We start from the raw sequence: 15,278 nt of genomic DNA, 5'->3' as shown, positions 1-15,278 counted from the left end.
TAAGTTTAGTCATATATGAAAGTATGCAGTGGCCATATATGACTGCACGGCGTTATCTCGCCATGGTGTTATGACATAAATCATGTATGATACACACAAACGCATCAGTCATGTTCCATATAACACTGAGGTTATATGAGGAGGATGCTGTGTTATGTGCAGCTTCAGCTCCTCCTGCTGAGCTCAGAGCGCTGCCATGCTGCTCCTCTGCACCAGCGTCATTAAGCAGGATAATCTGGACAGCCACGGCCACAAAGACTCTGCTCTGAAAACATAAAAATATCCTCCATCCTTTGTGTCCCTTTGTTTTTACGTCCAGCCCTCTTTTCTCCTCTCAGAGTGCCTCTAGTGCTCCCCCATGCAGCAAACAAAAGACACAAACGCATAACTTAAATCTCATCAGCGCTGTTAGAGTGATGATACCTCAGTGACCGAGTGAGACAGGGAAGGAGGAAAGATAAAAGAGGGGAGAAAAAAAAAAAAAGGAGCTAAAGGAAGAGCTACAGGCGGACCAGCGTTGTAAGAACGCCTGTGTTTACCTTCTGCTGGCAGGGCAGGGTTGTCATGATGAGGACAGAACCAAACATACATGGACAACACATGGAGACACAGTGACAAAAGAAACACAATGACATTAAAAAGAAAGGAAACCCACAAGCTGAAGTTCAAAAATCATTTTTTAACCCCATCAGAAACTAGAGTACACATCTATGATCCAAACCGAGAAGTAGATAAAAGCAGGCCGGCTAATGATGAGGTTGAAATGGATTGAAGAGACATGGTGGGATGATGATTTATTTACCAAACACTGTGGGATGCATTTTCCACTGAGCTCTAAGCTCAATGCAATGCATCATGGGAAATCTCTGCATCAGGCATTTTCTCGAATGCACTGTATTGATTAGACTTGAAAGCATTCGTCTGCATGAATGCGAGACCCCGATGCAGTTTTGAGCCATGCGGGTACTCTTTGAAAGTACTTAACTGCTACACTGGAACGGAAGTTCCTGTTTTATACAACCTGGATTTTCTTTACAGAGTTTTGGGCCAATTGCTAAGATCTGGTATTTAAGTGACACAGCTAAAAAATAAGTCCACTGTGGCAGGACGATGAGACGATTGCAGGTTTTAAACAAACCCCCAAATTAGCCGAATTTATTTAGTAGAGAAAACGAAGACGAAAGGTAAAATGTACATTTTTATCACAGTTTATAAATGGACTTCCTGTTTCAACATGGACTCACTGTACTGGTGAGCACACACAGAATGTTTACTGTGCAATGAAGGACTATTAGCAACATTTCCAGGTGCGCTTACTTTGGGTTTAGATAATCGAGGTGGTTTTGATAATTTGGCTAAATTGTTAGCTTGTTTACAGCCTGTATGATCGTCTGACTGCACATGTTTTGCCCCAGTTCTTTGTAGCAATGTCTCCCTGTTACCAGATCTCAGAAATTACTTTGGCGAGTCCCATTTTATCAATACTGAAAAAGACAATAGCCAAGACCATGCAAATAAGACCCACGTTGTATGAACCAGAATTTCCTTTAACTGTCTTGACAGTTGAAGGGCTATCAACAGCAGGATTTTACAAAACACATCACCCGAGAATTTCTCTGTTCATCTAAAGGGCGATCACAAAAAACAGACGCTGATGCAATGAAAACAGTTAGCTGCTAAATGTTGACCAGTTTAAGTGACATTTTACAGCTCCTCATGGTATGAGCCAACAGTCAGCTAGCTGGAAAAAATGTGCATTCACACACACACACACACACACACACACACACACACACACACACACACACACACACACACACACACACACACACACACACACACACACACACACACAGGATAAGCTTAACAGGGAAGTAAAACTAAAGTTAATTGGACTAAATCTCTTAATGAGCTCATTACCATTTAATCCTAATTGTTTAAATCTCCCTCATTTCCATGGCAACATTCAGACTTTACGTCCATGAGTATGTATGTGTGTGTGTGTGCGTGTGTGTGTGTGTGTTAAGTGATCGTGTTAGAGGTTAGAGCAGACAGTATTTCAACCCTTACCCAATTCTGCTCTTGATGAAGTCTATAAGAGAACAGTCGATGGTCACGTAAAGCATTTTGGAAAAACACACTACATCATAGCTTGTGCCTGCGTGTGTGTGTGTGTGCATCAAAACAGCAATGAAGATTTAATGGCTTTAATAGCTTTTTGACCCAACCAGGTTTTAGACATGGATCCTGAACAAAGATTAAAACGCGCGCGCGCGCACACCCACCCACCCACACCCACCCACCCCCACCCACCCACCCACACCACACACACACACACACACACACACACACACACACACACACACACACACACACACACGATGTTAATTCGGGGTGATCTGGCTAAGTTAGGTTTAATAGAACATGTGCACGTTTGTAGAGTTTGGTTTTCTAGTTCATTGGCGTTTTGTTCCCAAAAATTAAATAATGATCATTTGAAAAACTGTGAAATCAACCCTTTAAGACATTTTGAAAGCAAAAAGAAACTTTATCACAAGGTTGGTGTGAAGTCTCCCTTTGACAAAACTAGTAAATGTGTCAAAGATCGTTTCATAAGGATGCATGGAAGTTTGCAAAATGTGTACAGTATTACTCCTGTTACTACATAACAAACTTATTTCGGCTTAGTCATGCCTTTCTGAAAGCTCTTTAAATATATTTGGACAAACTAGCGGGTGCAAAATGTAGCAAAATATATCATAATAACAAACATATTGATATCATAATAATGAACCAAAATCCTCTTTATCCTCTGTGGGCCATGTTGAGCCAATGACCTGACTCACTGTGTGTGCGTTTAGCTTTCTCTGTGATGTACAAATAAAACCTCAACCTCTCTGGCCATAAACCTCCTGGATGTGGCATTTGTCATCACTTCTGGCATCAACACTACCTCCACATGGCCAGAGGAGGGCGCTGCTTCCCTGCGCCTTCAGGTGGGACTTCGGGTCACTAAACAATCGTCTATTTTTCAAACGCCGACCAGGTGCACCAGCTCTCCATGAGCGGCAGGCTTCTTGGCTTTGATCTCAGTGGACGTACATTGATGTGTTCAAATGGCTCTCTGCACATGAATCTAGTTAGGACCTGCTTTTGGCTGATTATACATGTATATAAAATATAACGTAGGTGTGCGTCTGTGCTGCTCACCTTGCTGGCCTTCAGCACATTGATCTGCTCTTCGTTCACTGTGTCCTTGTTCTTCTCCAGGAAACCTTCACATTGGTACTCCACCTGCCGAGAGAGAGAGAAAGAGCAGTTGGTGTTACAATACCTGTGAGGACATTTCACTGGGATGTATCCAGGTCTTTTATTTCACTTTACTAGCGGTGCAACAGCACAACAAGCCCACGGTTCGATAGGTATTGCAGTTTTTGGGCCACAGATTTGGTTTTTGTGTGTTCACAACCTCCAAAATATATAGATGGGTTGATTGATAATAATGAATGATCATTTTATATTATACTGTATTTATACATGAAAGGCAGGGTGCTTAATGGTCAAGTAGGCCTATGTTCAGATAATTGCCTCTTCTTTGTCTCTGGCATCTCATCAAATGATGCAACGGTTCGGTTCAGCTCACGGTTTGGTTTAATACGTTTTTTACGGTTCGGTTTTGCATCCCTACAATTTACCTCCTCTACCTGGCATTTTTGTTTTCCTAATCACATTCCGGCAGATCTTACAAAATAATCTGACCCAAAGAAATGTGTATTCACTGTTCTAATGTTTCGGGTACATTTATAAAAAAGTAAATCTTTTTTATCTATTGGTTTTATGTCAAGCTCACAAGGCAAAGAGTAAAACCCTCAGAGTAGCTCATGTACGGACATGAACTCCTGATGCAAGTGCCTTTAAATATATCAACATTCAAATGTTTGGTCAGAAATATCTCCGAGGATCCCATTTTAATGTCAGGGGAGCTGCATTAGTCCTTGCCCCCGTTTATCTGTAACCTTATAGTGAGGCTCCTAAAACAGACATTAAAAATAACACTGCGTCATACAGCACCTCATTACAGGATACGAAACACTAAAGTGGATTACACGAGTCAAACACACACACACACACACACACTCTAAACATTTCACTGCAGTAGTGGTTTTGTGTGTGAAACCAATGATTATAAAAAAAGTGATCTGTCCTCCAGCCATCCTAAAAATATCTCCGGCACTGCAGCAGCAACTGCAGCCACTATGTCCCTAAGTGTTGCATGTTGAGCTACAAAGGGACGAGCCATTCGTTTTCCAGCCAAATTTGAATGTCAAACTTTCAAAAATAATGAATCTAACTCCTCTTATACTATGACGAACACCATGCGGACATTAAGCGAACACAATCAAGCCCACCTTGTCAGCAAAATGTTGAATGATGAAAGCGCGGTTGGACATGCGCGGCTTCTCAAAGAGGGAGCAGGCCTTCAGGTGGGTGTTGTAGAGTTTCTGAGCCCAAGAATCATCCGAACCTTTAGGCATCTGGTATAGAAACGGAGAACACACGGTAAGAAAATGATCTATGTATGCTTATAAATACACTGCAAGACAAAGTACTGAAAGTAGATTCAGATTTCGCAGAGTTATTGGACTGCATTACATCTTACAAGGGTGTTCTCTGGCTACACAGTGCATGAGGACAACAGCTGTGAAAGTGTGTCGACGGTACAGGTACGAGCACCGCCTTTAATCTACACCGGCTGCAACCTGAATATCAACTCAGATAACGCTTGTAGTTCATATACATTCAACCAAAGCTCCGCCAAACATTACTCTGAGTGTGTAGCGTCTCCAACAAAATAAAAGCAGGCGATCCATCCATTGTGTACGCTAGAAAGTGGTCACTGTTTTGTATGCTGGGTTTCTGCAGGGGAACTCTGATGTGAACTATTAAGCGTGGGTGTTGGGAGACTCGGGTCAAGTGTGTGGTGGGAGGCACCAACAGGTTGACTGTAAAAAAAATAAAATAAAAAACGTAAAGCAGAATGTGGGTGTGAACTAGTGGAAGGCTCTCACTGAGAGGTTCAACCACAGCCCACATGCTTCATGCTCAGTATGCAGCACGGACTTACTTCACTTTTTGTTTACGTGTATGAGAAAGTTTTTATTCCACAAACTGTATTCATGAGTCATCAAGTCTTATGTAACTGTACATTCTTTAAAAGACCGATTAAAGATGAGAAGATTCATGATCGGTCTATTTGGTTTGTATGCTTGTCAAACAAAAGCAGGATAAAATGCATCCTTTTGGACAGAGTCCGTCAACAATTCTCTCCGCATCTTAAAGTGTCTTTCAATACAAAAAAAACACCACTGAATGTAATGGAATAATAATGGAATAAAAACGTACCTTGCACTCCTCGTCCAGCAGGTCCAGGATGCCCATCTTGGCCTCTATGAGGTTGATGCAGGGCTGATTGTCGTAGAAGTCAATCAGAGTCCAGGGGATCTGCTCCCTCATGTACTCCTCCTGCTCCAGCTTGAACACATGCTGCGCAAACACACACAAGTGGTGATTAAGCTAAATACTTGCATCAAACAATTAAAAAGAAACAAAACAATTTCATATCTGTAAACATAACGTGCAATCCAAGAGGTAAAACGCGTGCTGCCCACCATGTTGAACTGCTGCTGGAGTTTCTCATTGGCGTAGTTGATACAAAACTGCTCAAAGCTGTTGATCTCAAATGTCTCAAACCTTAAGGAGAAGAACAGAGGAGTCAATCTGCTAGTACACCTCTCGGAAAGTCAGAGCAAATGACTTTACTCTTAACATACGAGTGATATTTAAAACCTCAGATTTGCTAGTCACCCCACACAGACAGGCGAATGCACAGGCGTACCCGTAGATGTCGAGCACCCCGATGAAGGAGTGCTGTTTGATGTTGGTGATCAGGGCTTTGTTGACGTGCTCCACAATCCAGTTGAAGAGCTTGGCGTAGATATGTTTTGACAGCGCATCGCGGGCGTTGGTGGCCTGCAGGCGGGGCAGGGTCTTGATATACGTCTCTGTGGCCGTCTTCAGCTTCCGGTGGCACAGCCACTGAGACATGTCCTGGTAGGTCACGCCCACCAACTCGCAGAACGCCGTCAGGTGGCGATTGTTGGGCTACGGGGAAAAGAGGAGATCTTAATCAATACCAGGAAATACCCAACACCATGTCGGTTAAGAAAAAATGGATTTCCTCATTTGAAAGTAAACACGTAGCGCAAATCAGCATCACTGGCTTGTTCCTCGGCTCTAACTGGCCCAACATGTATTTTTAGATGTCCGTCTGAGACAGGCCATCACATATGAAGCTATCTGTTTCAGCTTGTCTCACTGTCAATCTGAACCGCAGTATTAATATTATCCTCACAGGAATGACGCTGCTGTCTGAGTCTCTGTCCTTTATCTCCACGTTTCCCAGATGAAGAATAGCAGCCAAAACCTGGAACAACCCCTTCTGATTGGACTCATTAATACCTGCAGGGGAAAACACACACACACAAATTCAAAGAGCTGGAAAACTATACCGACAAAGTGTTTCACTTGAATGTTTGTGGATTTTTCTATGTGAGGGCGAGCCTGTTACCGAGCAATGTGAAGGCTTTGCGAGTGGTGGACAGCTCGTTGGTGTCATCCACACCGTAGATAACCGGGCTGCGGCCTTGCCTGGTGTACAAGAAGTCGTTTGCGTTGCCTGAGTGGAGAAGCGGAGAGAGTGAACACATTGAGAAAACATGCAGTATGTGCAGTTTTACCTCGTGCAACGTGGGTACAAATGTGCTCTCACAGGATCCTCCTTTTTCACGGAGCATTGGAAACCAACATGTACCTCGTTCAATAAATAGAAGTTTATTTTAGATAACATTTCGTTTCCGATTAGCTAGGGGGAGCTGTTAAAAATCATACATCGTGACATCAGTGCACCATCAAGAACCCTTCTGTGTAAAAATGATGTTAGCTCAACTTTCCCACAATCTGTTTCTCTATTCACACTTCACACTGAATTAAGGCATGGCCTGTTTCCTGGCAACAAGAGACACTGACACGACTGTGACAACCAGCCCATTTATTGAGCCAGGAAGTCAGCAGGAGAGGAAAAGACAGCAGCTGTGTGTGTGTGTGTGTGTGTGTGTGTGTGTGTGTGTGTGTGTGTGTGTGTGTGTCCCATGACTTGGATGAGCAGGTGCAGGTCCACAGTGGGAGAGCTCTGAGTGCCTGTTTAACCACAGAGTCAATGTGTTTGATACTAAACCGATATAAAATCAGATATCTGTCAGCACTCTTCAGACATCTAACTGTGGTCTGTTACGACGTTTTCCAAAGATGTAGAGAGGGGGGGGGCACTGCAGCTAAACACAGTGCTCGTCCAATCAGTGACTCTGTCTTCACAATAAAATGAGTTGTTCGCTCCAGCTGTTCCTTCTGACTTCAAGCTACCGTTTCTGTCATTGCTTATGGTGTGATTGTATAGTTTACTGTACACTTGGCAGCTCTGTGTGTGTGTGTGTGTGTGTGTGTGTGTGTGTGGCTGCATGCACACATGTATGACACTCACTCAGCTTCAGCGCCTTGTACTCAGGCAGATGGGATGATGCACAGAGCTGATAGAAGATGTGATAATTCCTTTCCTCGTCAGCCTGAAACAAAGCATGAAGATGATATAATGTGAGGGAAATGCTGCATGCACACCTGTATAGCATTGTTATTAAAACACAGCACATGAATGTCATTGATTTACAGGTTTTAGACTTTTTTTTCAACCTGCCTTCTTGCAAGGGAACATCTGTGGGTAATGTATAATCAGATGGGCTTTTAATCAGTTTGACAGTTTAACATCTGGACCCTCCACTGGAAGAGTTGGTGATTTAGTGCCTTGCTCAAGGGCATATCAACAGACATTATTAAGTCAGATAAGAATATTACATGTTTATTTGTTACACTTAAATTTCCCAGACATATAGGAAATCAAACACAAGATGTGGCCGACATGTGCATGCGTTCCCAACCCTATGAGGAGGTAATACCTGATAGATCCGACAGTAGATGTGCATAAATAATAAACATAAACAACTGCATCCAACTTGAGTTATAAATCAATTTCTAGTGAAAATTAACAACTAAAAAGGATGTCAGCAGCGTGCTGGAAAGCTGGAAACTGTTACCTGTGTCCTACAATGGCACACCTATAAATGGGTGGCAATCATGTAAGAAATGTGAGGACAGTGATCACGTTTTCCGCCAACATCCTCATTCCTAACATCCTCATTGCAACAGTGTTGCAAAGACAGTGTGTGTGTGTGTGTGTGTGTGTATGTGTGTGTGCAGAGTTAAAATATGTTTCCTTATCCAGACACTGCCCTACTGGCTCCACCAGTTAGCAAACACACCCGCTGAATATACAATAAAGCTATAGGAGAGAAAAAGCAAATGAACTCCATCTAGATAGAACTTCACAAAATATAAAAGCTGTAACATCGTGAAACAACCTTTCTGTTTGCTAACCATGTGAACGGATTTGGATTCTCTAAGACTTTGTGGGGCCGTAAATATATCTACAGGAGGAGTTAAACAAGAAAAGGGCAGAAATGTAATTATTATTTTAAAAAACCTGAATGTCTTTGACACGAGAGAGAGAGAGAGAGAGAGAGAGAGAGAGAGAGAGAGAGAGAGAGAGAGAGAGAGAGAGAGAGAGGGGAGGGGGGGGGAGTGCTGTGCTTTCACCCGGTGTGACAGATGGATTGTTTACTTTGTTTCCTCCTACTTGTCTTTGTGGAGAAAGAAGTTATTGCCGCATTCTTCTTGTGCTCTAAAGGGCACCAGGGCCAGACAGTTAATGTTGGTTAAGTCCAACTTTTCAAACGCTTTGACCAGGGTTAGCATTAGTGTTGTACTGTGGGCAACATAAGTTAGGATCTGCAGGGTAGTTCAGATAGTCAGAACCGATGCCTGTTGAATGAAACGGCAAACGTCCAATTAAAAAAAAACACATTTAATTTGGCATTTTTGCCTTTATTTGATAGAGATTGTAGAGTCAGAGTCGAGGCATGCAGGGAGAAAGAGGGGTGTGTGACATGCAACAAAAGGTCCCTGGCTGGAATTGAACCCGGGACTGTGTGCCCCCTACAGTTGGTGACATAGCTGGGAAGTCAGTCTCTATCCCATAGTGAGACGTCTCACTCACACTATTCAAAGAACAGGGGTTACGCAAGTGTCTTTTCCCGCATGTCACCTGCTTCTTGTACAGCCAATAGAGTCCGATACTTCAACATATGACCCGAGGCACATTATTTACTGGTTGTGCATGCATGCATGTGTGCGTATGGCGTGTGCAGCAACACGAGGGCACCATAATACAAAATACAGTTTTAATATACAGCAATTTAAAGGTAGTTTTATTGTAATGTTTGAAGCCGTTATCTGTTTACAGCTTAAATAATTATACAATGTAGAGAACTGTAGAATTGTACAAAGGTTAACTTTGAGCATGGCTATGTGATGGTCGAGGCTGGAGCAATAGACTGTAATGAGTTAAGGAACGGGTGTAAGTCACTAAAAATATCCACACAAGCACAAACAAAACATCTCGAGTGTGCGTTCATGTGCTCACCTGAAACACCACTCGGGATTTCTCCAGCAGATACGTTCTCATGTTGGCGCCGATGATACGGTAGCGCGTGTCGAAGCCGATCTCGATGTACTTCCCAAAGCGACTGCTGTTGTCGTTTCGGGTGGTCTTTGCATTCCCAATGGCCTGAGAGACGGAAAAAGATCAAAATGCAAAAAACACATGCAACATATTGTGGTGAGAGTGTTTGAATTCAGATAGAGCGGTTAGTGCAGAAGGATATGCTTCTTCACCTGATCCTAAAACTAGTGCGCCAGAACATCAGACTGTGGCTTACAACCTGATATAAGATTAAGATTAGTTGTGATTGGTCGAAACATCAGTCGTTAAATGGACTTCTGAGTTGGTTATGTTGAGCTACTACACATCCAAAAATAAAAATGGGCTAAAGTCAGCAGCCTTAGTTCACTAAAGAGGAGCGATCAATGACCCTACGAGGAATTGTCGGGAGACGGGTGGGGCTGCAAACACACAAACACTCCAGCTATTCAAGCAGCCGGCTGAGTTAAGGCCAAACACACAGTCTTTCACTGCAGACAAGCGGTCTTTCAGCAGGTATTTCAATCTCTGCCTGCATCAGCCATACACATACAAACACGACGCACAAACACTCTCACGCTGATGCAACCATCTACTCTCGTCCAGGCTGAGAGGCTAAAGTGACAACTCTGCGACGGAAGAAAGATTTCTATTCATTCTGTCAGCTTGTCTCCGATTGGCTCGAGGTGAAAGATGCGGCCGGGGAGGACGAGAGCGATGTTAGCAGAGCGGTTGTAAAGGACAGACAGGGTGGGGGATGTGAGGAGGTAGAGGAGGGGGAGGAAGGGAGGCAGCATATGGGCACTGGGGAGCTCTCCAACCCCTCCTGTCCTCATGACTCCAAGGATGAAATACAAAAACACACACAGTTAAGGAGAAGACTAGTGTTATCCCAGGGGAGAGCAGCTCGAGGCTAGAAAGACACAGTGTGGTGGAGAAACCGAAGGGAAGGGCGGAAGTAAATGCCAAAGGAGAAGAGCGAGATAAGAGAGAAGGGCAAACGTAATGACACTCAGCCCATATCATCCACCAATCAACTAAGCTTGTGAATTTACTGGAGAGTAATTAGGGCAAGGAAACAAGAGTCCACACATCAACTGCTGGGAAACATGACGCAGAGCTGTTTCCAGTCCTTCACGCCCACAACAATGTTCAGGTTGTACAAAGTAGAATCGAGTAATTTCAGATTCAGTAAGTGGTTAATTCAGAAGAAGAAGATGCTCACTGAAGGATTCGAATATGTTTATTTTAAATTTTAAGAAATGTTCAGGGCTTCTTTGAGTGTCGGTCTCCTTTAAGATTAAACTGGAAATGATCCAGGGTCTCACTCAACAGACCGCCTCCTGTTCTCACCTCCATGATGGGGTTGGAGGCCAAGACTTTCTGCTCGACGTTGGCCTCGCTGGTGGCGCCGCTGACCGTCGCAAAGTATCTCATGGCGTATTTGGCTGATACCGTCTTTCCTGCTCCGGACTCCCCACTCACAATGATGGACTGGTTCCTCTCGTCCCTGACAGATCGAACAAAAAGTAAATTAAAAAAAACACATAAGGAAGCTGTATACATCACGTGTTATTGTCCTTTCGTAGGGTGTTTTTTTGGAGTTAAGGCATTTTTAATGCCTGCAGACAGAGCAGGTGTTAAAACACCGTATTAATCCCCTGTTCCCTGTGCATGCTTTAATATACCAGCAAGCTGCCCTCCAAATTCTCCAAAGAACTTAACTAAAATCCCGAGGCAGCACCGCCTCGTCCCACTGAGACGCTTCTCTTTGAAATAAAGTCCCAGCTGCTGGTAGGTAGGCTGGCTCTCTTATAATCTTTTTCTTTTTTCGCATTTGGCATTTTTCCATCTATTGCATCCCTAGCCCTTTGAGAAGTGAGGATGTATGCTTCGGTTTTCTTCTCTCGGGCCTTCTTTCATGTTTTTTTTGGTCTTAGTCTTTGGAGTTTTTGGGAAGGCCTCCTCGTCTTTCTAGAGTTCGAGATTGTGTCAGGGGGCCGTTTCCGTTGTGGGCACGTGAAGCCTGTTGGGAGACAGTATTCCAGACTGGGCTACAGTTTCACAACAACGTGAGCCGAGTGTTTATTAGTGGAGTCAAACTGTATGCCATGCACTCCCTGACTCCCACTGGCTGGAACACAGACACAGACTACCGATTCAAACCATTCCTCTCAGTATAGAAAATATTACCAATTGCTAACTTTGTAGCTGATTTTCAAATATTTAGTTTTAGAATAAAAAAAAAAATATATATATATATATATATATATATATATATATATATATATATATATATATATATATATATATATATATATATATACACACATACACAAAAGTACTAAATTATTCCCAGGATTAAGCTGGTGACAAAAGGTGAACTGGTCTTTGCAGTAAAAGACTTCGACAGGCTGCATCTGTAACATTTGAGATTATGAATATAATTAATTGTGCAGCCACACACTGAATTTCCTGGAGTGCTACATCACACTGGACATACTCAGAGGGCTACTGCCGACTACTGCCAGCCTCAAATAAAACAGCCCTGCATTAGAGAAGGAAGGAAGCTCTGAGTGCTGATTACACTTGGTATACAGTACTGTTAGTATACATGTGTATATCTGTGTGTTCGTGACATAAACTCCCAGAGGGCAGCCTAAGCGATCTACTGGTTGGCTCCCGCAGAGAGACACAGTATTAAAAGAGCAAGCAAGAGAGAGAGAGAGAGAGAGAGAGAGAGAGACGGTGAGACCAACATGAGCCTATTTCTGGCTCAGCTTTGGCCTACAAACCCAGAAGAGAGAGGGAGGGCTGAGCAACAAGGAGACTAGAACCGAGGCTTCTCAGGTAACACACACACACACACACACACAAACCTGGCCATCTGTTTGTAAGCCTCCTCTGCCACGGCGAAGATATGTGGGTCCATGTCTCCCATGTTCTGACCGCTGTACGCATTGATGATGTCTGTGCCGTAGATAGGCAGCGGCTCATACGGGTTGATGGCCACCAGAACGATTCCTACGACACAGAGGGAACGTATGAGCTCACCTGCAGCTGAACTGGACCGCATCGAACAGGTGACAAACTGAGACGCGTCTCTCCTATGTGTGTTTTTTCTTTACATTACCGTTCCTTAAAGTGGAAAGTGGAGCTGCATTCGCCTACCACAGTAAGTGTAGATGAGCTTGGAGTCGACGAAGCGGACTTTGAGGTTGTGCAGCACGGCCGGCTCGTGGAGGTAGCTGAGTGCTGTGAGGTCATTCTCGCCCACCAGGATGTCGGGGTTTCGCAGGTAAGGCAGGTTCTTCGTCTTGGGGTCCAGCTTGTGCTCAACGTTCTGAAGATGATCAGGACAGCAGAGCAAAACAGGAGAGTTATAAGAGATTATGTGATGAGCAAAGCACATTTCAACACTGTGAATTCATTCATTTAAATTAGAGGTTTTTTTGATTTTATGATTTTTACCAACACATGACAGCAAATAAAGATACTACCTGTGGTCATGGTATGAATACAATAAGACTGTAAATTAAATGTTCTAAAAACAAGCATTAGTCATCCTTACTCTGCCAAATGACTACATTCTAGGTTTATAACCGCCAAAATGTGAGAGAGAAACATGTCCTTTTATATTGCTAAAGGTCAATATCAGCCAGTATTTCATGCATATTCTCAAAAATGTCATGAGACAGACTTCTGATTTGGAACGGCTCTGGAGCAAAACCGCCAGTCGCTCAAAGCTGTATTTATTAATCGTGTTTTCACTTTGGTTCCCGTCTCTCTGCGTGGAAACATTTAATATTTTTATACCCCTATTAAATAGATCTCTTTCTGATGCTTGTTTTATTAGGAAGGTTGATTCAGGAAGTCGTTTAGCAAACAACATCGGGAATGAATTAGATAACCGGATTGAGTGATGCTGTTTTGATCATCTTCAACAGCAGCAAACACACAGAGAGCACAGCTCCATCGGGGCTGCACAATCACCTAAACCTGTTGTTTCATCAACTTAAATTATCTGTAAATGTAATCTGCACATAGAACAGCTGCAACATCCACAGACATGGATGCAGTCCTTTACATATGATCAAGGGACTAAATTATAAGGAGCATTATGGCAAATGGTCTTGCCAGTATAGCACGCTTTCATTAACAGGAGTACTATGAGCCAGGAGCTGTTTGTAGTATTAAATGCACAGCTACACATTTTAAATGCTCCTTGGGGGGCATCTTTGCAAGCAGGTCTCATTTGTGGAAAGTGCTAATGCTAAAAGCAATAACCACTAATGAGACCCGGCACTTTGAAGTGTCTTTGAGGCGGCGAGAAAGAGAGACAGACGATGAAACACAGAGGAAAAAAACATAAAGAGGGAGAGACTGATTCCTCCCCACCCTACACCCCCATTCATCCTCACCGTTCCATCCTCCAGCATGAGCTGCAGGGAGACGTCGCCATTTTTGTAGTCCTTATTGAGCTCGGCAGACTTCCACACCTCCTCTGCATCGGGGATCCACACCCGAGCACTCTGAAAGAAAGAAAATAGCAAAGACAAGTTAGATAAAGACGAGTCGTAGCATTTGAGGAATACAAATGATGCCGGAGTTTTCCCTGTTCGATAAAGCCCCTTCACCTGGGTCTGACGGGACACTGTTATGTGTACTTCCTTTCTACTCATTGATAAAACAGTGTGAGCTCAGAGAAAACACTGGGGTCTATGTCTCCACAGTCATGAGCTCATGGCCCGTAAAGGTCAGTTCAGTTGCGGGAACACACTGTTGACCAAAATCAAAGCTCTTAACCTCTGAGGAATGCAGTTGTGGATATTGTGTGGTCATACTGTAATTGAATATTCACACACTCAAAGAGACACACACACACACACACACACAGACACAGACACAGACACACAGAGTTCACTTTAAAACTGTTTCAGGCCTTACAGACTTGTGACTGGAGGCAATCAGCTGATTACAGACATGTGGAAGAACAGTGATGAACACCGACAGTCACATGGCTGAGGAATCCAGCTCACAAAAGCGCCTGTAAATGAATCAACGGCGTGAGTGTGAAAATTATAAAAAGAAATGATTGCTCTGAAAACAAGAGCAGATTAAATATACTCCTCATCTTTTTGTCTTTGTTAAAGCGTTACTCGGGTCAGAGGAGAAAGATGATCAAATAATCACAACGGGATTTAGACTAAAACCTTTACGTGTTATAATCTCAACATGAATGAGGATTTTCACTTTGCTGAGACACACGCCGACAGAGAACTACTGAGACAGAAGTATCTGAATGACACTTTTGATACTTTCTGGAGGTTTAACATCGATTTCACGGCTTCTTTAGGCTTCGTTACATAAACCGCTGATGGCAGTTTAACAGACGCAAGAGAGAAGGATCGTAGGAAGCACAATTCGGTCTGCTGCTTAACATCCGCTCATCTGAATCATGATATCATGGTCACACAAACTCTGCCCTGTCGGTCTCTCACTCTTCGTTTTAATAAGAGTGTTGGGGTGAAATAGCAGCTAAAGTCTATCTGAGCTCCACCACCACCACCAC

General features: G+C 43.3%; 1 protein-coding gene across 4 annotated transcripts in view; it reads right to left on the bottom strand.

Annotated features, from left to right (window-relative positions):
• The window catches only part of myo5aa (myosin VAa), a 39,809-nt gene that overhangs the window by 16,149 nt on the left and 8,382 nt on the right, over nt 1–15,278 (bottom strand). For all 4 annotated transcript variants that reach the window (XM_076077767.1, XM_076077769.1, XM_076077770.1 and 1 more), the window contains exons 2-14: nt 14,128–14,238; nt 12,878–13,049; nt 12,586–12,730; nt 11,060–11,216; nt 9,650–9,793; nt 7,598–7,679; nt 6,629–6,736; nt 6,413–6,519; nt 5,897–6,162; nt 5,670–5,751; nt 5,404–5,544; nt 4,410–4,535; nt 3,211–3,294 (exon numbers count right to left, since the gene is read on the bottom strand). In XM_076077767.1, coding sequence (XP_075933882.1) covers nt 3,211–3,294; nt 4,410–4,535; nt 5,404–5,544; nt 5,670–5,751; nt 5,897–6,162; nt 6,413–6,519; nt 6,629–6,736; nt 7,598–7,679; nt 9,650–9,793; nt 11,060–11,216; nt 12,586–12,730; nt 12,878–13,049; nt 14,128–14,238 — 1,725 coding nt within the window. The remainder of the gene's footprint in view (nt 1–3,210; nt 3,295–4,409; nt 4,536–5,403; nt 5,545–5,669; nt 5,752–5,896; nt 6,163–6,412; nt 6,520–6,628; nt 6,737–7,597; nt 7,680–9,649; nt 9,794–11,059; nt 11,217–12,585; nt 12,731–12,877; nt 13,050–14,127; nt 14,239–15,278) is intronic.

This window comes from Anarhichas minor, unplaced genomic scaffold (genome assembly GCF_050575085.1).
Source record: "Anarhichas minor isolate MPS153535 unplaced genomic scaffold, ASM5057508v1 ptg000062l, whole genome shotgun sequence".
NCBI lineage: Eukaryota > Metazoa > Chordata > Actinopteri > Perciformes > Anarhichadidae > Anarhichas > Anarhichas minor.
This window is presented reverse-complemented; position numbering and strand designations above follow the sequence as displayed.